The following is a 24,371-nucleotide window of genomic DNA, read 5'->3' as shown; positions in this document are numbered from 1 at the left end:
CTCTCGCCTATGGCCGCCGACCCACCGCTAGTTGGGGGTTGGCGGGGGCAAGGTTGCCGGCAACCCCCGTCTAGATTCGGGAAAGGGCCCGACCTTCTCCTTGTTTTAGCGAGGGCCAGCAGGCTCTCACTTCTAGTTGGCAAGGTTGCCGGCCCTCGTTGAGGCGCCCGCAACCCCAACCGGCATTTGTCGCCCCTCTTGCTTGTGTGTGCACGTTGTCTTTTTTTTTTTTAAGTTTTTTTTGTTAATTTTTAAGAAAATAGAAAAAGAAAAGTCTAATTAAAAATAAAAAATAAAAAAGTCCTTAAAATCACCCCTTTTTTGAGATTTTATGGCCACTTCATGCTCTTATTTGAAACAATGTTCACTTCAAACCCTTGTTTAAGAAAAATATGGCACTTTAGGCCATTATTTGAAATTTTCCCTTTTTCTAATGACCACTATTCACTTGCTTGAAAAAAAATTCCTAAGATTATGTTCGGTTGTATGAATTTCTAACCAGGAGAAAACTAGGTAGAAGAGCATATGAAATTTAGAAATTTTGCTAGGTCATATCCACCGTCTTGCTAATCACAGTAATGAAGCCGGTAATTTTCATATATTATCATATTCATTGTTTGGTATAAACGCTAAAACAATGCAAATGAACCTAAAAATTACGCAATTATAGATGGTAAGAATCTCTCACGACACTCTTGCCTACTTCATTTTTATTTGCTTATTTCTTATTAATTTTTCGTCTCTCTTTTCAATTCTTTCCTTTTTTATTTCCTTTATAAAAATTTATGAAATGGTAAACTATACTAATATACCTAGAATATCTATAATATATATTGAAATTTTATAGTAAAAGATAGAAATAACTTTTTTTTTTTGCAGAAAGATAGAAAAAAATTGAGTATATAATAGAAAAAATTCTGTTATTTTTTTATTTATTCTGAAATTTTTATATTTGATTTCAAATATTATTTTAATATTGCTAATTTTAGAAATTTGATATTCGACAAAAATAACATTTTGTGTTAGAGATATTAGAAATTTATCCACTTTTATCCCACCTTGCCCATGGAATAATTTTATCAGAGCTGCATTCTCTTATATCCGACTTTATCTTGTATCGAGCAAGCACCAAACATTTGATACTATAAATTTCGTCATATTCTAAATTTTATGCTGATTATCAAACGTAGCATAAACTAATATCACTAAAATATATATACTCCAAAGTATCATTCAACCAAAAAATCCCGAAAATTTTACTAATTGAACACATTTACATTTCCATCGAAAAATTTCCAAATCAAACATCGCGCGTGTAATCCGACGTTGAAAGATAATCTTACATGCAATCAATCTTGAATTGTCATCAAATCAAAGGCCTTTTCATTTTTCCAAGCATCGTAGTTTTAGCTCGCTCATTGAAGAGAAAGCGATGCAATTTCTTTAGCAATTTGGGTTGAAAATTTAGCAAACTCCTTAGGTTGGTGGATGTGTGATTTATAGTCGAATATTTCGATCAAAACTCTTTACCAAATCTCATCGGTACTTACTCGTGTTACATAGACATGCAAATTTCCCGATATGATCTTATGTCTTTCACGCCGCCGAGAACTTAGGCCGATTTGTTTTGATAAAGACATAAAGTTATTTTATTCACTCTCTAACTATACTTAAAGAAATCATTTTAGTATTTGTAGATGTGAGCAATTTCATCACATACCTACAAGTCCTTTTGGGACCCGTAAAGTTCCAATTGGTCAAACAAACAACCCTTTATCCAAAACCTCCCAAAATCCACCAATAACCTCACTTAAACAGGGTTCTAGGATCGATTTTAGTTCCCATCCATGTTCCACATGTATTCTTAGTTGAATGATTGCAGAAAATAATCATATTTAATGATCACCCCAAACCAAAACCAACAACATACTAAATCCCTACTATCATATTTAGACATAAGAAAAATATGAAATATTAATAAAGTAAAAGTCTCAATGATAAAGCGATTTCAAATTACATACTCATCATCGGATACTATGGAATATCTCGGGATGACGCGAAAATATATAACAAGAAAAAAATACAAAAATTGCTACATGTTTCGGGTTTCAGGTCCAGATTCCACTTATTTAGAACTTGAAATCTACCCGTTGAAACGCATTCTCCTAAAACCTACCTTTCATATCCTGAAACCTGAAATTTGAAGCCGATCGATTCCCATCGGATTGGTTCTCCCGGTTATCTAGAACCATGCACATCCCTAAGTATTTGTTAGTAATGGGACGTCCGAAATTATTTGGTTCCTCGATTGACCACCAAAGCCAAAGGTGGACTCTGATACAAATTGCCGCTACGGCCCGCAACTTCGTTGGCGTGGAAGAGCGACGTGCGATAGGTCCGAGGCCACCCGTTGGTCAAAGAACCCGAAAGACCGACCAAATTTCCTCCTCCTTCCCAAAATTGCCGATTAAATCTCAGGCGCCCATCGCTCGAAGCGGCGTAAAGGAGCGAAATTGATCGCAGTTTCGGGCACCCAATGGCCCAAAGCTCCAGACCCCCAAGCGTTCTCGATTCCTTGGGCGAGGAAATCATCAAGATCGTCACCCCCGTCTCGATTTGCATGTTCTTGGTGGTGATCTTGGTCTCCGTGTTGGACTCCTCGTCTTCTTCGTCGTCTACGTCGGCCGCCTCCATGGCCACGATTGCATACTCCGAGAACGACTCAGACTCTTCCTGGGACAAGTTTATAGGTGCGGTTTGGAACTCCCTTGCATTCGTCGCCATCGTCACTGTCGTCACTTTCGTGTTGGTGCTCTTGTTTTACCTGAGATGCACTCGGTTCTTGAAGTTCTACATGGGTTTCTCAGCTTTCATCGTCCTAGGCTTCCTGGGAGGTGAAATCGCTTTGTTCCTCATTCAAGATTTCAGTATCCCAGTTGATTGTATTACGTTTTTCGTGGTTTTGTTCAATTTTGCTGTTGTGGGTGTATTGGCCGTGTTCGTTTCCAAGATGGCGATTTTTGTGACGCAAGGGTATTTGGTGGTTATTGGCATGTTGGTTGCTTATTGGTTTACTATGCTGCCCGAATGGACTACTTGGGTTCTATTGGTTGCTATGGCGCTGTATGATCTTGCTGCTGTTCTGTTGCCTGTGGGGCCACTGAGGCTCCTGGTGGAGCTCGCGATATCCAGGGATGAAGATATCCCTGCACTGGTTTACGAGGCGAGGCCGGTGACTCATCGCGATTCAGGTCACGAGGGTCGTGTAGTTCAAAGAAGAGTGTGGAGAGAGAGGCCTAATTCTGCTCATGATCCAGCTGAGGTTCCTAAGTTAAATTCAACGGTTAATCCTGCATTGCATGGAAATTCAACCAATGACTCAATGTCCAATACTAATGCCGCATCCATTGCAAATGAAAATTCTGGCCGTGGTAGTTTATCTGTTAATAGTGTCCGTAGTGTCACAAATACAGTTGCAGTCCAAGAGACACTGTCACAATGCCTTGAAGGAGAAAGTGAGCTTTCTGCACCATTGATCGACCACAGAATAAACGTCAGTCCTCAGGGGCATGAAGATGCTGTACCGAGTGAGAATTTGGCACTAGAGGGTATCGGCCTTGGTTCTTCTGGTGCTATCAAGCTTGGTCTAGGCGACTTCATCTTCTACAGTGTTTTAGTGGGTAGAGCAGCGATGTATGATTTTATGACGGTATATGCCTGTTATCTTGCCATTATAGCTGGACTAGGTATTACATTAATGCTGCTGGCACTCTATCAGAAGGCGCTGCCGGCTCTTCCTGTGTCAATATTGCTAGGGGTCTTATTTTACATATTGACTAGGCTCTTTCTTGAAATATTTGTTGTACAATTAGCCTCAAACCTCTTAATGTTCTAGAGTTCAATTTATCCCCATTTTTCTATCATTGGTACCAAATTGTTCAACAAAAATGTGTACTTTGTGATGATTACGTACTGATGGGCAATTATGATGTATTCTATTCTCAGACATGTCTGTCTAATTCTTCTGGTCTAGCTTGCAACGAAACATGAGAACATATACGTTACATCGAAATGACAAAACGATGTTTTCAAATTGGCTTTGGCTCTTCCTCCTTTTTTTAATGTTGCTGTGTTCGGGTGCACATATACTTTTAGGCGATACCAATTAATTTGTAAGATAAGAGGGCCTCCAACTCCAAGTGGAAATGCCCGCACGTTGTGACAGATAAGCAAAACACAAACAGAAACTGAAGACGAGTTTCAAGCAAATGGGAAGAGTAAGAAACCGTTGCGCAGGATAATGAACAAAAGATCCAGCCAGCCGGATTGCAGGTTAGCTCTCTTAAATATCTTGTTTTTCTTCCTTATCTAGTGACACTCAGTAAATTTTTTCATAAGTTGGCTTGGCAGCTCTTGCTTGTGGACAGTGGGGATCCTTCTGAATCAGCTTATTAGCACATAGAAGAATAGTTATAACTCCTTCGTTGGCACATTCTCTTTTGTCTTTACCTTTTCGTTTTTTTCCTTTCTCGGAGGCTCTCCAATATAATTTGGTTTACTATGACAGATTTTATACTGATAATCACCTTCGAGGCTGATGAATGGACTGTTGAGGTTATATCTCCTGATAATCTGATGTGATCTGATCTCCGCCTTGCATTAAATCATAGTTAAGAGATTCATAGAATCCTAAGAATCCAGAAAGTTGGACGCACTGTGGTTATGTGTCTGCTAGTAGTTATTTGGCAAGTTCTCTTTTCAGTGAATAAGTTGTAACTCCAGTTATGGTTAGTTATAAATTGGGCCAGAGAAGGGATTTGGCGGACCAGAAAAAATCTGGAAGAAAAGGAAAAGGGAGACAATTGAAAAAAGAGACGTTCCGCTTCTGGGATTCAGGGTAATTAAGAAATTCAGAGGAGAGTCTTCACACAGAAACAGAATTTGCAGCATAAGTAACACATTGAAAGTACGTGGAATATCGACACCAACAGTTATTTGAACTTTTTACTTCATTTAATGTTTCTACCAATGTTGTTAAGTACTCGGGAGGCACATAAGAGTTGGCTTATACCTAAAGGAGGTAACTTTTGAATGAGCACCTCAGAATTTTGACAAGTACCTGACTTGATTCCTATTATTACACAGGGACAAGAAAGTTTCGTCAGTCGTTTCACATCGCGAGTTGTTTATTAGAGTCGGTTTTGTCTCCGAGAAGTGTTGCACATAAAAACCAAGTGTAGTGAGGCCCTCTTGTTTGTTGCTAGTGGGTGGCATCTCATATGTAGTAGCATGCCACTTTTGCATTTACATTGTGTTGTCTTTGGCTTCAGCTGCATCTTAAGAAAGCAGTGTATGATTTGAATAGAGAGCAAAGCATGAATTTCCATATGGCTCTTTTTTTTTTTTTTTTCCATGAAGGACGCTATAGGCCACCATTGAGTTGTTAGAAAGAATGTCTAGACCTCTGCCTCGTACCCCCATCTAATATATCGCTCATATCTTCGGTCTCGTTAGATAACTGATGTTTGCGGGACATTGAGGCATTATAGGATTTTGCAGGTATTGAGGATCTTTGGAGTGTAAAACCTAGTCAGTGTTGGGGAAGAGAAGGCCTGAAGCCCACATTAAGCCAGCTGTTACCAGCCAAGAGACAGGAAAAAAAATAAATCTGTACACTGGGGTCATTCCCATTTCCTTTTGCATCAGAAGGAGATTGCTTTCTGTTTCCTGCACCAATACAAGGACTACTAATCACATTCCATGACCGTGAGCGAGATGAATTGTCATTGGGGTGGATCATCACGCTGCTGCTTGCGTGCTGCCTGAAGTGACTTCCTGGTTACATCTACAATCTTGCATCAACTGCACCGCTATGCTGGAGGACGGTATAAAAGAAAACACGTTGTAGAGCCCACTGAGTTCAGGCCTGACCTGGGAAACTACTGGAGGCTTCAAAGATGGAAATTGCCTTCACTAGAGGGTGATGCTCTGCCTCGGGCTCTCGGCTCGGCATTTTTGTGTGGCCTAACGTTTTAATCGAGCGAACTCGAGGTCGACCAGACTCTCTCTCTTTAACCCATCCAGTTTAAGAACAACATTCAAATAGCATTAAACATGTTAGTAGAAGAAGGTACAAATTTTCAGCTTGGGCAGGTTTGATCAGGCGGATTTTGATTGAGGTACTCAGTAATGTTGGCCCATTGTATGGGAGTCCTTCCCACACAAATGGTCGGCACTAGGCAGGCCTGGTTGGCGTCCTATCGGGGAAGTTTAGGGTTGATTGGTTCTAAGTTGGGACGGTTTTGAGTTAGGAATTCGGAACCTACTCCATAGGTCCCCGTTTGGAAAAATTGGAATTGGGAACTGGAAGGGCTATACTTGGAACCAGATCGGTCGATTCTAGGTTGGTTCTCGATTCTAGAATCGGGTTTGTTTTAGAAAAATCATACAATTGTTATTTTTAGCTTATTATTAGTGAAGTGTTCTCGATTCTACAATCGGGTTTGTTTTACAATCCGGTCTAGTGTGCCTACTTCAAGTTGAAAGTTGTGGGTTCCATTCTCCCTTAGTGCATCTCACTATGTTTGATTTGTAATAAGATGTATAAGACCGATTTGGCCTTGGAATAGCCTTGCTTGGTTCTGTAATCAGACCTGCGGTTCTGATCTAAGAACTGAGAACTAGACTGGCATTCACGTAACCGGCTTGGAACAAATTAAGTATGGCCAATTTTGTCCGGTTTCTGAATTGAATGAGTCCTAAATCTATTGTGCAGAATGTGATCGAATCCTAAACTTTTTAATTGAATCGGTTTAATCGTAAACATCTAAGTGTAATCGACCTCGAAACCGTCTTGCCTAGCCGGTTCTATGGCCAAACCGACGATCTGACCGGCTCTTCTTGGAATCGGCATGGAATAGATGGGGCAAAGCCAATTTTGGTCCAGTTCCGGTTACAACTGGGTCAAGTGCTCACCCCCTGGGGAAAATTGCATGATCAGTTCTTAATCTATTGTGCACAAAGCAATCGAGCAATTAATAATTTAATTAAATCAATTTAATCATAAATCTGAAGTGCAATCTAAGTCCTTTTAACCAAGTCTCGCATGATTTATTTAATATGACAATCTAGTCATCACTGGCTTTCCTAGTGTAAGGCAACCGCACAAGGTGGACTAAAGTTACAACAAACGTTACTAAATCATTCCCAAAATCACCAATTTCTAAATCATTCCCTCCCATTTGGAGAGAAGATGAAGATGACCTTGACATTGCAATAAAAATGACTTGAGTGGTCGCGTTAGGTTTACATTGAAGTTCATCGCCCTTAATTTTTCACTAAACACCAAGGAAAAAAAATTGTCAAACTTTGGTTGTGATCCCTCCAAGACGGTGTCACCTTTTCATAATCCATTTGTATTGGTTTCTTTTTAAAATGCGTTGGTGGTCCCTCATTGAAAGAATTCTATGTTCCGTTTTTCTATGCGAGTCGAGATGAACGATAAGTCAGCATCGGGTCCGCGTTTTCAACAGTAGAAAAATTCGCCTGTTGGGGGAAGATGAATTTAGTACAAATAGGCGCCAATGTAATCTTCTATCAAGGCTATAACAAGTTTATGACTGAATTGACACATTTACAATATATTTAAAACTTTTTTTTTTGTAATTTTTCCTAGATAATGATGACGTAGTTGATGAGCACGAGGAGACGGCGGACGAGGCTGGCTTAGATGACGCTGACTTAGTAGTCGATGCAAGATTCTGGACTGATGATGATAGAAGACCGGAGAGTTCTCCGGGAGGGCCAACACAGACTATGGTCACAACACAAGTGAACCATCAATGGGAGCCGAGTCTAATCCTTAGTCATTTCATGTGAATAATGAAAGTTTGTTGCCGAAAGTTGGTTCATGGACAAAGAACCGTCGAGAGTCAACGGTCAACTGCACCCCCTTAACATGGTCCCTTTTTTTTTTTTTTGGTCATTTGACTAATAGGACGACTTAGAAGTCAAGAGGCATGCACAACTGGGTGCAACATTAGGCTTTGCGGAATCCTAATGTTTTCTTGTGATTAATCTTTGGCCCGCGAATTCTAAATTGGATCGGTAAATTTCTTCGAAAAATGGTAAGATCTTTGACGCGGGAAGAAATGATCGATCCATTTTGTCAATTTTTTCTTTTTTGTCCCCATGTTCACGCCGAAGTAATAAGATTGAAGTCGTCTATTCATGTCTTAACCACTTCCATCAATTTCATGTCCCTAACAGTATTAAATTCTCTCATACTCTTTTTTTTTTTTTCAAAGTAGTAGAAAATCCTTCTTGAACTCGATGTGGAAACTTAACCCAATTGGGATATCATAAAATCGTTCACATTGAGAAACTTATCTTATCTATGTGACGTTGAGCAACCGAGTCTGTTCAACGGGGAAATCGGACCGAACTCGCTTTACTTACCGGTTTCAAGTTGGCATTGAAACACGGGTCTAATTCTCGATTCTAGCTGAACCAATTTTGCTGAACCGGTTCCAAGTCGGTTGTCAAGGATCGGTCAAATTCTCAATTTCGAACCCCAGAACCTGCCTTTGACGATTTGAATCCCCGAAACCGTCGATTCAATCGAGGAACCAACCGAGCACGCTTGGTTGCGTGAGGCCGGTTCGGCCGAAACCCAAGAGCGGACCTGATTCTTTGGAGCTGGCCTGGAACGGATCGGGTAATGCCGATTTGGTTCAATTCTCGGGTTGGAGTGACTCGGTTGTTCACTCCTACCCAGAGCAAAGCCTCGAAATTTCCCGATATGAACAATTGGTCATGGACATGACAATGGTGGAAGTTGTTGACAAGGATAGGTGGCCTTTGTTTCTGTGAACGGGAACATGTACCAAATTCGAACAAGAAGAAGAAGGAGAAAACATTAAAGTCTGCAAAAGGACCGACCCCTGTCCCGCACAGCTGCGCATGTCTCCTCTTGACTTTGTAGTAGGTTGTCCCCCACTAGTCAAACAACGATGGGAGTAATTAGAGAAAGATGAACCTATCAAAGGGTACAGTTGACCGTCGACTCTTGACTTTTCCAACCACAGCCGACCTTTGTGCAGTTGCAGAAGAACAGGAGGAGCCCATCAATGGCCGCCGGCAAAGCTGATTGTTATCGTCGAAAGTTTCTGTAGGGTCTCTTTCCATAAGCTTGTTTCATGTGAATTTCCTAAATTCTTATGACTACGCTGCACTTTGTCCAAACTCGACCCCAACCACCCCGTTTTACGGTTCAATGCATTGTGCCTGGCCGACCTTATTTTGTTCTGTTCGGAGATGTGCAGAGTTTTGACTCGAGCTTCGACTTCAACGGGACATGTCGTTCTCCGTGTAATTTTCGGCGACTCTGCGCATGCTGTCCGCTTCTGAACTATGTTTTCCAGCTAATTCCATTGAACAAAGTTCTGAACTTTTGACATTTTCTTCTTCAAACTCGCCGGTTCCTTCATTCTTTTCCCTTTCTTTGTGTAAGATTGAGTAGAAAGATTTGACGCCGAAAAATGACTGCTTTTAGATTTGTAGCTTGAATTCCACAGTTAATCCTTCTCCCCTGTCAAACAGATTGCGGGTTTTTTTTTTTTTTTCGGATGCCGACGATTTAATCAGGTTTAGATGGTTCCTCTCAAGTTCACGTGATTTTTTTCATCTCGAATTCGGAACTTTTCCGAGTATAAAGCTCTCAGCTCAAGGGAAGAAGAATTTAAGAGTGTGCATTAATGCAGAACATGGGAATCACTTAAAGAAAGCAGAGGGCATGCTCTGTGGTCTGCGACAAGAGCGAAAACCAATTTGTGCTGATAAATTTCCTAGTTGGTATCATCACACGAGATACAGCGTAGATGACAAAGTTTTCGCCGACAATCTACACCAGGACGTGTTCAAGTATGAAAGGCATATACACCGATTACAATACGGTACAGCAAAAGACCAGAAGACAGGAATTGGAAGAGCTGACAGTAAAATGAATTCACTTCTTCCATGGATGGGGCAATGACTTTGTAGTTCCTTCAAAGAGATCCAAAATGTAGTTCTCAATGTCATCAACAGTGTACTTGATGTGCTTCTCGCCGATAGAACCCGAACACACTCCCAGAAACGTCCGATAAGCATGTATCACTTTCTGTGAAGTTGCGATCTGTACGTCCAACCGAAGCTGCGGATCTCGGATGATCCACCCGGTCTGGCACTTGTAGACTTCCTCGAAAGCGAGACAGAAGGACTTGCACCTTTCTCTGACAGTCGGCTTACAGAAGCTCAAAGCATGGTTCCCACCATCCTTGAGCAAAGACAGAGCGGAACTCCACGTGGCTCTCAGATAACTCGTCGCGTGCTGCTGGTATTTACCGATATGCTTCCTGATCCACTCGTCCCCAAAGTAAAGCCTCAGGTCGGAGTCTTTTATCTTTTGCACCATGTAATGGATGTTGTTCATCAAGAACACATGCTGTAGAGAACTGTCCTTGAACAGCTTGGACTTCTCGACAAGGTTCAACTCCAAAACAGACACCAGTGACCTCACATGGGCTGCCAATGCGCATGAGCTGTCGGAAGAGCATTCCTCCTCGCTATCTATTCCAAGACAAGGCTCCGGATGTTTTACTTCTTGATCGCGAAGAAGCAAATTGAGGGGGGCTCTGTATGCAGAAAGGACCTTGATGTAGTTCATGGCGTACTTGGTGAGAGGATGAATCCCACCTCCCCCAAAAGGCTTCTGAGACCTGTCTAGAGCAATACGATTCCTAAATTCCGCAAATGTGGCTCTTGCATAATCGCCCAAGCGGGCCAAAAGATCATGAAACTCGATCCTAACGGAAGCACCGGCGTACTCCGAGTACAAAGCATCTATGTAACTGAGGAGTTCAGCGAGGACCTCATACATGTCAAGCACTCGAAACAACTTCTCCGGTTGATGGGGCGACATTGTTATGGCTTCGCCAAAGTTCAAGAAAAGCAGCGTTGAAGCCTTTGTGATATCAACAAAGGTAATCAAGTTAACGGAACCAAACTCTCCTAGGACCTCGTCGCAAAGACGTTTTTCGCTAGCAAGATAGACGCGAATAATGATCCTCATCGCCCAAGCCCATTTCTTTATCTCACCGCTCATCTTATCCCAACCCATCCTCAGAGTATCTTCAATTGTCAACTGCTCCATTTTGAGTATGAGCAAGTACTCGTCCAGCGCTTCTCTCCGGTTGCTAACATAAGCTTGGCAAAATTCCTGATCATATTTAGATGAAAACATCGCCTGCGCAATCAACTTGAGCGCAGGGACCATATTGGGGTGGATCAGACTTACCAGATGTTCCGCCGGTGCATTGCTGGTGCCTGTGCCGGTGCCACTGCCACCATCCTCTGCACGAGACGTTAACTCAGCCGCTTCATCCTCTATGGAAAAAAAGGACTCATCATACACCACATCCTCCGCAAAAGAGCGGAATGACATGTATTCAGGCTCATAGTACTCCTTATACCGGACAAGAATGTGCCGCAGCTCTTCCGCGAGCCTTGACATTGCTATCTCCAAGATGCCTTGGGCGCGAAGAAGAAGCTCCTTCTGCTTCGCATTCCTTATGGGAGAAACGCTTCCTAGAGTCCCCACTAATTTCTGAACCTCGACAGCAGCTTTCAGATACTCCGAGGCTTCCTCTGAGCTAGAGTCCCATATCAGTGACTGGTTAGTCTCCCAACTCATGATCGCTATCTCATGCTGCCTGAGTTGCTCTTCTATCTCCTTCAACAACCATCCCCTGCTCTCGCTAGGCGTGGACTTCGCCGAGAGATGAGCTTCGACATTGGAAAGGAAACTCCTCACGCCATCGATGTCCAGGTTAGTACTCGCTCTCAGTGCCATCACGAGGTGCTGAGCTGCCGCAACTATATGATGCTCCATCTCATGGTTCACGAGGGCGGGTTCGCAGTCCCCCATTTCGAAAGGAACCATGGAATCCCTCCTTAAGTACCAAGAGAACACGGACTAGGAAACTCTGGATGCGGCTCAGACAGAAATCTGGGCTTAAACTTTTCGAGAACCTTTCCCCCTCATTTGGTAAAACCGGAGTTTACCCTCGGAAGGAAGTGACATGAAACCCCCCTTGATTGCACTTCGCCACCAACTTCTCCACAGCGACTATGGCAAAGGAATGGACTGTTTCAGAGGAAGACTTCTTCGGTAAGAATTCCTCCCAAGCTCGACAGTTTCAAGATTCCGAAGCAGGAATTCGCAAGTGGGCGAGCAAGAAAGGAAGGAGAAGCTCCCTGGGACTCTCAGCTAAGTTTCCAAAACTGAAAAGGAGAGGCGGCTACGAAGGAAACTCTAAGCACTACAGATTGACATACAGATTTCCAAATGACCCGACAAACCAGAAGTGCCAAATTCACAACAGACAATCCGGATTGCGGAGATGACAACCCAGGGGAAATTTCAGAACTGAGTTTAATCACAGGGATTCGCGATAGACCCGACAAGAGTTCGGCTTTCGGACCGCTGTTGACCCTTGCCCAATGACCTGATCACCGCAACAGATGGACTCGCTGCAGCAAATCAGACAGAACAGCGAACTCAACTGAACGAAACTCCCTGGCCCAGAACAAGATGGCGCGGAAAACACGATCGGCCGCGACTAAACGAAACGAAACGAAACGAAACTCACCAGCTATGAACCTCCCCTGGGAAAAATCAAGAACCGGGGCAACTCCGTCGCGCGGATGGTCGACTACTTGGACGAAACAAGCCCTGGACAGAAACGGGAAGAAAGAGAAAAAGGGTCTGACAAGGCCTAGGATTTGAAGATCCCCGACAGACTTCTGACCCCAGACGATCGGGCCAGGTTGTCGTTCTTCGAGGACGACGTTGTTGTACGTACGAAAGCAGAAGGAATTTCCGGAGGATCAAGAGATGTAGAGAGAGAGAGAGAGAGAGAGGAAGGTCAAATTCAATGGAAGGCGAGAGGAGGAGGCAGAGAAGGAACGAATGGTGAAGCTCTGCTTCGATTCCAACGGAGAAACGAGAGAGCTTTCTTCTCCTTCCTCGGCACTTTCTCTCGGGTCCGCTATGTACTTTTCTTGGCGATCTCGTCTAGCAGTCGACTGGTCGTCTGCGTCCTGTGATGCTCTTCCTTCTTGCTCGCCGCCTGTCGAGCGTTGACCCGGAATTCGCAGCTGAACGCTCATCGTAACCATCCGAGTCCACGCGCTTATCGTGAGACCGCTACATGTGATCCTTGCACCGGTTAGTCTTTTCATTTCTTTTTCTTTTTTCTTTTTCCTTTCATTTTACTGTTCTTTTTTTCCGAGATTGACACCTATCAAAATTTGGGGTGATCGGAAACCGGACCAGTCCGATTCTCAGGCGGTCCAATTATTGGGCCGGCTGCATTTTTTTAAGTGTTTTGTTGTTGAATTTTTCCCTTTAATGATATGTACACCGGACTGCCTATGGTTAATTTTATTAGGTTGCTGTTAAATCTGGAAGTCATCCTAAGCATCTTAGGTTTAGGTTATATTAGTAGATTTGATCCGGTCGGCCCCATTCCTCTTGAAACAGAGAACCGAACTCAGTCAACCAATTTTAGATTGATCCATTATGCTCACCCCTAATCAAAATAAGTCGTGGACCTATTCCTTAACCCATATTTGATGGGCTAAGTTGCTATGTAAATTAATTATATTCAGTAAATATGTCATAAATTAGTTTAGGATGGAAAAACTCAAAATAATATGAGTATTAACTGGGTTCACAACTTACGTAAACCCAATACATCTCAATTGCTCTCTGCTCACTCTCTCGCCCTTATTCGATTTCGTAATCCCTCATTTCACGCTCTCACCATAGTTTTCCTATATTGGGTTACATATAAAAGTGTTTGAGTAATCCGAATTGAGTATGAGTTTGATCGGATTTGAGTAACTAGATTCAAAAATTGATCAAAATGGGTTATATGTATTGATTTAATTACGATCGTTTTCGACCCGACCTATTCATTTTAACGGATTTAGAAATGCGGCTTTGATAGTGGAGGAGTCATCGATGTCCGTACATCGGCCATTGAAATCAATGACAATATATATTGAACTTTTCATTTCGGGTGGGCGAATGATTACCGGAAAGAAAAAATAAACATTTGACTCTGCTATTTTATATAAATGCACGATGCGTAAGTTAGAAAAGAAAATTCGACCCCCCAAAAAAAAAAAGGTCAGAAAAGAAACGAAGACTTCAATTGTGGCACTCGTTTGAGTGTTGGACAAGGAGTCTATATCGGGACATCGTTGTCCGATCATATGATTATGTATAATAACTAGGAGAGGATCGCTAAGCTAAGTTGCGCATAAACGCGTTTTTGATCCTATTTCGAGTAGACTTTTTCAAAAAAAAAAATTATTCCGAGATAACGGCGTACTTGAGGCAGTTGAAAAAACGCGAAAGAATTTCGGGTTTTCCATAAAGATAAATGCTCTCATAATTTCGACAAAAAGAGAGAGAGAGAGAGTAAATCTTCCTTTTTCAAGTGGAATATTCGTTGGGTTAAACTTAAACCCGACCCCAATGCCATTATGGCATTGCTCTTGACTTATGCTAATAGAAGGAAAGGAACAAAATGCCAACGTTGGTTGGGACCGCATGTCCAAACTTTTTAGATGTATGTATTAAGGTGGGCCTTTACACGAATAAAAAATTTTTTTAGCAATGAAGGCTTCATTGGCTGGGCTTTAACAAAAAGTAGAATTTTGGAGGAGTCTCACATCGATCATGAACACACACGCTCTTCGATTTATATTGTCTAATCGATACGGAGGAGCCTGTCTCGATGATAAATCGAGAAATGGTTCAATTTTTTTTTTTTGTCTTGATGATAGATCTATATTCGGGTGTCATCGGCCCCCTCAAAATTCGAATAAAATCTAAATTTAATTTTAGGTTTCATTCGATTATTTTTTCTTATTTCAATGAAACCGTTCATGTAATATGCGACGATAAATGTATGCCTTATATATATATATATATATATTGGTGGTCCTGATGATAGATCTATATTCGGGTGTCATCGGCCCCGTCAAAATTAGAATAAAATCTAAATTTGATTTTAGGTTTCATGTAATGCCACGTCATAGTTGTCTCTTCAACTTATATACATAAGCAAAATGAGACATTATCTCTGAGGCGACATCCCATAAAATCGGAACGATATAAAGAAGATAATTCTTGCTTTTTTGCAAGGATGACATGCACGAATCGAAAAATGTCATTATCTGACATTACTCCTTTTTTTTTTTTGGACCTTTTGCTAAGAAATATCCGACATTACGCTTAACTTATAATAAAACACTCCGTATTTAATTAAAGCAAAGGAACAAACTGCCAAAGTATCTTTCTCAAAATGCCAAAGTTGCTTGGGCCACATGTCCTGAGTTTGCATGTGCTAATCTGGGCCCCACCTGAATAAAAAAATTTAGCAATAAAGGCTTCAATGACTGGGCTTTAAATATCTAGGAGGAGTCCCACATCGACTGCGAACACACACGCACTTCGACTTATATTGTCCAATCGAGATAGAGGAGGTTGTCTCTTCGGAGACATCCGATAAAATTGGAACGATACAGAGAAGATTAGCATGGCCCCTGCGCAAGGATGACACGCACAAATCGAGAAATGGTCCAAATTTTTTTTTACTTTTTTGGTATATTTCTTTTTATATGTTTGGAGTTTTTATAACATTTACCACTTTGGTTCTCTTTAATCTATTTTACCTCATTTCAACATATTACAACAATTTCCTTTTTCGACTCCAAACTTTATTTCTGCTCCACTAATTAAGTTTTCCAAAATTATTCTTTTCACTCCTTAATTTTGTATACTCCGGATCTCTCTATTACTGTTCCTATTGGTTTCACACATCCACAATCTTATAATTCTGAATGTAGACTTACCCATATATAGTTGCGATCTATATTTGGGTGTCATCGGCCCCTTAAAATTCGAATAAGTCTTAAAAGTAATGTTAGGTCCACATACATACCGTGTGACGATTGTCTATTTGACTTATATGCACAAGCGAAAGAGGACATTGTCTCTGCGGGGACACCCGACAAATTGAAACGATATGGAGAAGATCAGCATGACTTCTGTGCAAAGAGGGCACAGCATGCACAAACCGATAAGTAGTTCAAATTTTTTTTTTAAAATTATACTCATGTAATATACGTCATTTCACGTACTTTTACATCTATTGTTGTTACGGTTTGCTCGGAAATTTTAAAAGCTTTGAGTACTTGACATATGCTTACATTCACCATAAAACAAACACAAGGAGTGGGCACGATTAAACCCCGCATCTACATTTGTGAGTTTTTATTTTTTATATTTTAGTAATAATACAATATAAGGAGACTAATGGAACAATGTAAAAGTTCCATAAACCGATTAAGTTCAGACTTTTGATCTGTACGGTTGAACTTCACCTGCAGGACTTCGTACATAGTTGATGAGATTCGAAGAATTGGCCTCCAGTCACAAATTGGAAATCCATCAAGATCTCGATCAATTGTATCGATCCTAGGGATAAGTTTACGATTTCTAAATTGGTGCCTTATGTTTGGGTTTAATAACTTTTTTCTCAAGGCTTTACGCTAACCTTTTTTTTTTTTTTTAATGTTTGATTTTTACCGTGGGAAATTTTTAAACCGCTCTTAATGCGCTGCGCAGCTACGACATGTATCGTGTGAGACTTCCCGACCACTAGCGTCGCGGTGGGCTCGTGGTTACCGGCTCGATCACCTCGGAACTTCGAATTGCGGCCGGTGCAAAGTAGGTATGACTCAATCGCACGTTCGGCAGCGAGCATGAGACATTTATGACCACGTCTAGAGGATATTATTAGGGTCAATCGCTTCTCCTATCTTTACTTATTTACGAAAGAAATATTTGTTAGTCGATGCTTATCCAATCGAGGCGAAAGAGGTTGTTACTTCGGAGACATCCGATAAAATTGGAACGATGTAGAGAAAAGCAGCATGGCCCCTGCGCAATGATGGCACGCACAAATCGAGAAACGGTCCAAAAATTTTTTTTTGTTCTTTTTTTGGTGTGTTTCTTTTCATATGTTTGGAGATTCTATAAATTTTTATAACATTTACTTCTTTGGTTCTCTTTAATCTATTTTGCCTCATTTCACCATGTTACAACAATTTCCTTTGTCGATTCCTGGCTTCATTTCAGCTCCACTAATTAAGTTTTTCTGAAAATCATTTTCTGCACTCCTTGCAGTTATATACTTCATATCTCTCTATTACTATTTCTATTGGTTTCGCACATCTACAATTTTAATAATTATGAATGTAGACTTGCCCATGTCCACAAGTTAATTCATGCCGTTTACCTTCCAAAAAAATTTATGGCCTAAAAGGAAATTCCAAGACATTTACAGGTGAGCTAAGAAAAAGAAAAAGAAATAGATATAGTCGACAATATTTTGTGCATTTACCAAACATTTAATTAGTTTTTTCTTATTTCAACGAAGTCATTTATTTAATAAGTGACGATAAATGCACGCCTTGTATATTCCTTTTTTGTCCTAATGATAGACGGCGTCTTGATACAAACTTTTGATCTTTGTTTGGGTGTCATCAACCCTCGAAAATCGAATAAAATCTATCTTTAATGTTAGGTTCGTGTACATACCACATGATAATCGTCTCTTCGACTTACACAAACAAACGAACATCCCGTAAAATTGGAACAATTTAGAGGAGATCTAGCATTGCCTAAATTAACTAACGATGATTATGGACGGAAGGTTGGCGGTGGTAAAATTGAGATAAATGTAAAAGTTGAGGGTTTTTTATGAAACAAAAAAAAAAGTTTCGAATATAATTGAGACAGATGCAAAAGTTCGGGGATCTTTTTCTTATTAGATCGGTAGAATTGAGAAAAAAAAGTAAAAGTTAAGAGTTTTCTACGAGACAAAAAAAGTTTTGGATATAATTATCACAAATGTTAAAGTTAGAGATTTTTTTGAATATTAGGCCTTTTTTTTTCTTGAGTGAATCTTTGACTGGCTCTTACTGTTTTGCGTAGCTGCAACATATGTCGCATGGGACTTCCTAACTACTAGCATCTTGGTGGGCATGTGGTCACGGGCTCGACCACCTCGGATCTTCAAAATTTGGCCAGTGCATCCATGGCTCAATCGCACATTCCACGGAGAGCGCGAAACCCTTATGATAATGCCCAAAGTGGTGTACCTCTTACAAATCTATTCCAAACTAATTTTTTTATTAGAAAAAATCCTAAATTGATATACTTATGACAAATTTACCCCAAACTAGCACACATATGACAAATTACCCTCCGTTAGATTTGACAAATTTACTGTTAGTTTTTGTTAAATCTAATCGTCAAATTCCTGAATTAAATAACACGTGACAGTTCATGGATGTACTATTTTAAGATTTTTACCCTATGTTTGTCATAGGTGTATCAATTAAAATTTTTTTGTGGTATTTACCCAATTTAACGGAGGATGAATTTATCACAGTTATACGAGTTTTGAATTTTTGATGGTAAAAAAATTTAATTTACGATAAATTTGTCATAAATATATCGGTTTAGGATTTTTTATGGTAAAAAAAATAGTTTGGGATAAATTTGTCATGGATATAGCAATTTGAGGTTTTTCGTGGTATTAACCCCTTTTTAATTTTCACTTTTTCCAAACAATACGTCTCGTAATACCCTTCACGTGAATCCCTAGTGTTAAGCCCTTTGAATTGTTTCGTGTTAAAACGCAATTTGGGTGGATTGTTCATTGGGCTGAAAAGCCCAACCCAATGTCATTATCCGACACTACTCTCTCTCTCTTTTTCCTTTCGCTAAGAAATATCCGACATTACTCTTAACATACATAGTGATACACTCCGCGTATATGACAAAAGCAAAGGAACAAACTGCCAAATTTTTCTTTCTTAAAAATGCCAAAGTGGCATGGGCCCACATGTCCTAAGTTCGCACGTACTAACTTGGGCCCTACCTGAATAAAGGAATTTGGCAATGAAAAGCTTCAATGGCCTTGCTTTAGATAGCAGAAGCAAGGAGGAGTCCCACATCGACCGCGAACACACACGCTCTTCGATTTATATTGGCATACCGAGATAGAAGAGGCTGTCTCTTCGGAGACATCCGATAAAATTGGAACGATACAGAGAAGATTAGCATGGCCCCTGCGCAAGGATGACACGCACAAATCGAGAAATGGTCCAAATTTTTTTTGTACTTTTTCATTTTTTGTTTAGACTTTTTCGGTATATCTTCTCATTTATTTTTTTTTTTAACTTTTTCATTATATTTCTTCCCGTATGTTTGGAGCTATTCCACATTTTATAACACTTACCTCTTTGGTTCTCTTTAATCTATTTTACCTTGTCAACATTAAGTTTGTACCTTTTTTTTTTGGAATTATACGTCTCGTATTACTCTTCTTTCTTTTACTATTGGATAGAAATCCCTCGTTAAGTCTTTCAATACAAGATATCTCAGGTCTTCTATACCATACAAATATTGATATGTGAAACCATATATGGATTTCGACAAAAAAAAAAAAAAAAAACCATGTATGGATAAAAATATCAATATTCCATTAAAACTGTTTGTTATCCAATTCGGTTTAAAAAATTTGAACCGGTCAAAACCGGTTCAGTACGTGACTCTGGCATTATAAACAAAGTTGGAAAGACCCGCTCGGTCAAGTCGCCTTCAAAAGTGTGAACCACTTGGCTCCAGCTTAAAATCATTGATTTCGGGATACGATCGAAAACTTCAGGCTGTGCCCGTTGTGACATATTTACTATAAACGTTTTTTGCGATACCAAATATTTCGAGTTTGTGCCCGAGTGACGCATCTACTCTCTATTGGGATTTTGTTAGAAATTGCCGGTAAAAATATGATATGGCGTCACGCAAAAAGCCACGTCGAAAAAAAGATTAAAAATATGTATAAAACTAAAGAAAGAAATTTTGAAATTACAGTTCATCGTCGTCAAGCTTGCAATTGCTCGGCCAAAGCTTCTATGGTTCTCATCCCTATTGCGTATTGCTCCCTGAAACTCCGGTGGGGATTCGTCGGCCCTTACTTGACTCTCACAATGGTGGTTGTGAGCTTAGAGGTTGGACTTGGCTTCGACGGCCAACATGGCAAGATCCGGCGGAGTCAAGCAAGGGATGACGAATGCCGGTGGAGATCCAGGTAGTAGTGGACAACAATGGGCGAATGCCGAGGAGGTGATTGGAATCTCGAAAGAGGTGAACGATAGTCTCGTTTCTTTTTTTCTTTTTAATCTTTTTCCGATGTGGCGATTGCGAGGCGCCACATTTGCGCCGTGTTAGATCCACGTCGGACTTTCATCAACAATTTTTAACTGAACCTAACTAATGGTAGTTGTGTTGCTTGAGTACAAATGTGTGGTTTTTGATGACGAAAAAATTGGGTAAATGTGTCGCGATATGTACAATTTAGAGTTTTTGATTGCTTTAACCTTACAAAGTTAATTTCATTTGGATAATTTGAAATTGCCGATGGTAATCAGAAATTACAAAATTTATTATTTAACTCAGGTTTTATTAGTTTTACCTTTACGCCACGATTTAATCCCATCAAGACTATATAAATCGAGTTTTTTTGTTTTTGTTTTATCAAAAAAGGACAAGGGTTCCTTGGAATAACTAGAAAGCTGCTTTGGACCTGCCCATGGGAATATCAATTGAATATTTATTTTACAAAAAACGAATAATTTAAAAAAAAATATTTTTATAAAAACAATCGCTTTTAACGTTTACAAAGAAGAATAAACATAAAAATATTTAAATGGAAATTATTGTCAGTAAAAAAATTTACCGACTAATTATTTTAAGTGATATGAGAGTAGATAAATATTTTGTATTATTTATTTTTTGTGGAACAAATGTGGTCAGAATCGGTGAGAGCGGAAAAAAAAAAATAAACAGGGAAAAAAAAGTCAGCCGGGACAGCGTGGACACGAAAGTCAACTCAACGAGCCGCGAACACGACGTCGTCTCGTGTCGTTGCATGTTTTTGCAGAAAGATAGATAGATAATGGCGCGCACGCCCGCCCAGTCATCATCTTCATCGCTCCCCCCCGAGAGCTCCCTTCGATTTTAAGCTCCGCGACCCCCCGAAGCTCGAAACTCATGCCGAACCGCACGCATCGCCTTCTGTTCTCTCTCGCATATTCCTGCCCAACGATTCACTTTCTCTCTCTCCCCATCTGATTCTCGCGTCCCTTCGTCTTCTGCGTTCTGATCGCGTCCTTTCCTTCTCCGCCTGCTCACGGATTCGCCGGGATCCGCAACGAGAAGCGTCGCCGTCCCCTCCGAAACCGATCCCCCCCGTCGCCGATTCCGACAGCTTCGCGAGGGTTTTCGCGGCAGCGCGCGGAGTTTTGATGTGAGTTTGAGCCGTCGATATCTTTTCCGTTCGTCGCTCGAATGGCATGTGAATCGGTTGATTTTCCCCGAGAATCGCGTCTCTTGTTTGGCTAATTTTCCCGCTGCCGTCGTTTGAGGTTTCGCGCCGAATTAATGGAATGAGTTTTGTAGAAATTCCCCTGTTTTTAGAGGAATTGATTCGAATAGCTTGTGGGATGGATCGATCGTGATGTTTCTGAGCGATTGCGGTAAGGATGTCTGCCTTGTCGGAATGCGCAAGTCTCGGAGGGCATTTCAATGCCGTGCTTATGAATAATTTTCCCATGCATTGCATTGCATTGTTGGGAAGTGCCCGGCTTCGGGTGCTATTTGGCTGTTTATGCAGATGAGAATGATGCAGCTCCAGATTTTGAGTTGATTCTAATCTATGGCCTTGTGTGTTTTAGGTAGGTCTGTGGATGAGTTAAGTTTTCTGGGTCAAGGCCTCGTACCGCGTCGCTTTGGATGGATCTGCCTCGCGTAGCCTGAACAACTGGAACTTGTGTATTGTTAGATATGGAAGCCGGGCCGGCGAGGGGCAATGGTGATGCTGATTTAAGGGAACATCCTCCTTCAGCTCTAGGTGGGGATGATCCCACATTTGAGATTAAGAGGCTATACTCGTCGTCCTCGTCCGAGTCGTCGTCAGCAGACTCCATTGAGCTAGCGGTGAAAGGGAATAGCGCTTCTGATGCGGGTTCACATGGCCACCTTACCCATGACGATGGCCATGAATCAGTTCCAAGACACGGAGGAGGAGGAGGAGACATTCCGGTCAGCTCGATGCCCAAGATCGAATCATCTGAAAGTGGTTCGTCGGACAGTGTGCATGATTTGAGCTCGAACAATGGGTCGGCAAAGCAACTTCCTCCGATTCAGGTGATGGAGCGAACGGGTGACGTCACGGGCAGTCCTTCTCCATACAGGATTCCTTCTTCCGTGTTCGCCAGAACCAAATCGACAGCCCCGATGGAATGGAGCACCGCTTCCAATGAATCATTGTTCAGTATCCAGATGGGAAATGCGAGTTTTACTAGAGACCAAATATACTGGGTTGGCAAATCTCAAGAGCTCAGCATGTACGGTGCACCGCCTATTCCTCCGGTGCCGATGGATTATGCCAGCCCAACTCCAGTCAATAAATCAACCGAAATTGGCTTAAGCACTACGAATGTGGGCGAGCGTCAAAGTGCGCCTACCCCGGCTGCTCATCCACCGGAGGATCCAAAGGAAAGCGTAAATCATAGTAAAGAAACTTTTCCTTGGCCAGAGGTTACTTATTCTTCCAGTCCGTCACACCATTCCGATGCAAGTGGAGCCAGCGTTAAATCCTTTGCCTTTCCAATGTAAGCTATATCACTTATGCTCATGTTTTACTATGGAAATGTGCGTCAATTCTGCTTGTGCCACGAACATTTGCGCACCCTAGAGGCCTATCTGATAGAGGCAGGGAATGATAGAGAATAGGTTAATATGACAACGGGGTACTGATACGGTAGGTTAATGCTCTACTTCCTTCTATAGCAATATGAAGTTCAAATTCTTTCTGTACATGATTAACAAGAGTAATGTGATGGGGATCCAGTTCCTTTGCTTCTTCCTTCCAGGGAAGCCTTAAGAGTATTCATCTCTTGATTTGTGAAAGGTATGCCCTATTGTAGGAAGACGTCATTTCCCGCGAAATAAGGTAAATGAATTAGTAAGCACGAAAGATGCCTGAGTTTGTTTGAAAGAGAAGCTTCCGGTATAGAGCAAAGCATGAAGGTGTGAGCCGTGAACTTTAAACCTAGACTAACTGCCACAAAGCACATAACTTTAGCATTCTATTGCCGTGTTTAGCAAACTCGACGATAACTCGGTGTTTTGGCTGCATGAAGATTGTCCAGAGATGCGGCCAGAAGTGGCTCGCTGAGGGTCGGTCCAAACGGCATGAAGCCACTGACGTCATTCGTACAAGCAAAGTCAGAACCACAGGCTCCGAAGCCGCCGCCTCCTAAGGCGGCATCCGGCATGGGTCAGGCCAGATGGTTCTCTTGCTTTCCTTGTTGGTCAATCTGTTCTTCGGGCTGACGATCCGGGCAGTCTTTTCAGGCACCTTTGTTCGACGTTAGATTCCAGGTACTCCTCCGTGGCCTGCAGAGTTTTTTTTTTTCTGTCTTTTCGGTTTTGGATCGTTCAGATTCACCTGCGACTGTGAATTGCACAATCAGTCTATCGGTGGAATTGTATGATAGGCCCTTGATTCAGATGTTCATAGACGATCTTTTAGTTGGTTGAAGGAATTTTTTTGCCGGTACTCAGTAGCGAAAACTGCTATTTGATCTGCGAGCCAAAGATGCACCTCAATATCCAAACGTACAGGTTTTCTCATGCTCCTGTTGTGCAATATATTAACATGGATTTGGGGCTATGGTTTCTACATGTCTTGTAATGACTTTGCCATTTTTGTGAAATGGTATGTCTCCAGCAACCATGGCTCCTACACTACAATCACTAGCATATATTTCTCTACTTTGAAATCGAAACCGAACCGTTGGATATCTGTCGTTTTACTTACTAAACCCGAACAAAAAAGACCTGAAACTTTTGATTCGGATCTATTCGAATCGAATTTCGGTTCCGCATGTTTCTTTTTACATCCCTACTTGGCTATGGATGAATAGACAATCGTAATATTCAACCATGATATATAATGGAGTATAAATTTTATGGCCATTTTCATCGAAATCCGATGATTGATCCAGCGGAGGTCGCATATAATCACTCCTTACCGGTCCACGCTTTGTCGAACATACAATCCCGTTCCATATCTCGAATAATCTTCTTTGAACTATACTTCCTTTGCCTGCACCGAACT

The 24,371-nt window shown here is 41.2% G+C and overlaps 3 protein-coding genes, 1 long non-coding RNA gene and 4 other non-coding genes across 9 annotated transcripts; 7 read left to right on the top strand and 1 right to left on the bottom strand.

The window, feature by feature from the left end:
* The first annotated feature begins 2,362 nt into the window (after positions 1-2,362).
* Positions 2,363-12,418, top strand: LOC125315401. The gene is made up of 4 exons (XR_007198644.1): positions 2,363-2,373; positions 8,534-8,539; positions 9,002-9,017; positions 12,227-12,418. It is a non-coding gene; the product is annotated as an uncharacterized LOC125315401 (long non-coding RNA).
* On the top strand, positions 2,372-4,004 carry LOC115745967 (presenilin-like protein At2g29900). Its single transcript, XM_030681628.2, has 2 exons — positions 2,372-3,420; positions 3,460-4,004. The coding sequence occupies exons 1-2, from the start codon at positions 2,537-2,539 to the stop codon at positions 3,893-3,895; spliced, it is 1,320 nt and encodes a 439-aa protein (XP_030537488.2). The 5' UTR covers positions 2,372-2,536; the 3' UTR covers positions 3,896-4,004.
* Positions 9,814-12,227, bottom strand: LOC115745961 (exocyst complex component EXO70E2-like). Its single transcript, XM_030681615.2, has one exon. It carries the CDS (start codon positions 11,978-11,980, stop codon positions 10,007-10,009), a length of 1,974 nt encoding a protein of 657 aa, XP_030537475.2. The 5' UTR covers positions 11,981-12,227; the 3' UTR covers positions 9,814-10,006.
* Positions 12,419-15,600: 3,182 nt separating the features above from the next.
* On the top strand, positions 15,601-15,703 carry LOC115746210. Its single transcript, XR_004016002.1, has one exon. It is a non-coding gene; the product is annotated as a U6 spliceosomal RNA (small nuclear RNA).
* Positions 15,704-16,105: 402 nt separating this feature from the next.
* LOC115746297 lies at positions 16,106-16,212 on the top strand. Its single transcript, XR_004016018.2, has one exon. It is a non-coding gene; the product is annotated as a U6 spliceosomal RNA (small nuclear RNA).
* A 787-nt stretch (positions 16,213-16,999) lies between these two features.
* Positions 17,000-17,102, top strand: LOC115746285. Its single transcript, XR_004016017.2, has one exon. It is a non-coding gene; the product is annotated as a U6 spliceosomal RNA (small nuclear RNA).
* A 2,095-nt stretch (positions 17,103-19,197) lies between these two features.
* On the top strand, positions 19,198-19,300 carry LOC115746277. Its single transcript, XR_004016016.1, has one exon. It is a non-coding gene; the product is annotated as a U6 spliceosomal RNA (small nuclear RNA).
* A 1,928-nt stretch (positions 19,301-21,228) lies between these two features.
* Positions 21,229-23,904, top strand: LOC115744326. Of its 2 annotated transcripts, none has more exons than XM_030679440.2 (3): positions 21,229-21,494; positions 22,029-22,860; positions 23,392-23,904. In XM_030679440.2, exons 2-3 carry the CDS (start codon positions 22,031-22,033, stop codon positions 23,582-23,584), a joined length of 1,023 nt encoding a protein of 340 aa, XP_030535300.2. In that variant the 5' UTR covers positions 21,229-21,494; positions 22,029-22,030; the 3' UTR covers positions 23,585-23,904. The 2 variants fall into 2 exon arrangements, with proteins under 2 accessions (XP_030535300.2, XP_030535290.2); XM_030679430.2 differs by having other exon boundaries at positions 21,926-22,860.
* Positions 23,905-24,371: the final 467 nt, after the last annotated feature.

The sequence above is a fragment of the Rhodamnia argentea genome, chromosome 6, assembly GCF_020921035.1.
Source record: "Rhodamnia argentea isolate NSW1041297 chromosome 6, ASM2092103v1, whole genome shotgun sequence".
NCBI lineage: Eukaryota > Viridiplantae > Streptophyta > Magnoliopsida > Myrtales > Myrtaceae > Rhodamnia > Rhodamnia argentea.
Note: the sequence above shows the minus strand (reverse complement) of the source record. Positions and strands in the feature narration are given on the sequence as shown.

What these genes read in the sequence shown, in the direction of transcription:
- LOC115745961 (XM_030681615.2), bottom strand. Translation starts at nt 11,980, where the DNA reads ATGGTTCCTTTCGAAATGGGGGACTGCGAACCCGCCCTCGTGAACCAT.
- LOC115744326 (XM_030679440.2), top strand. Translation starts at nt 22,031, where the DNA reads ATGGAAGCCGGGCCGGCGAGGGGCAATGGTGATGCTGATTTAAGGGAA. An exon ending in AAATCCTTTGCCTTTCCAAT is followed by an intron (nt 22,861 to 23,391) that starts GTAAGCTATATC and finishes GGCTGCATGAAG; the next exon opens with ATTGTCCAGAGATGCGGCCA.
- LOC115745967 (XM_030681628.2), top strand. Translation starts at nt 2,537, where the DNA reads ATGGCCCAAAGCTCCAGACCCCCAAGCGTTCTCGATTCCTTGGGCGAG. An exon ending in GCATCCATTGCAAATGAAAA is followed by an intron (nt 3,421 to 3,459) that starts TTCTGGCCGTGG and finishes TAGTGTCCGTAG; the next exon opens with TGTCACAAATACAGTTGCAG.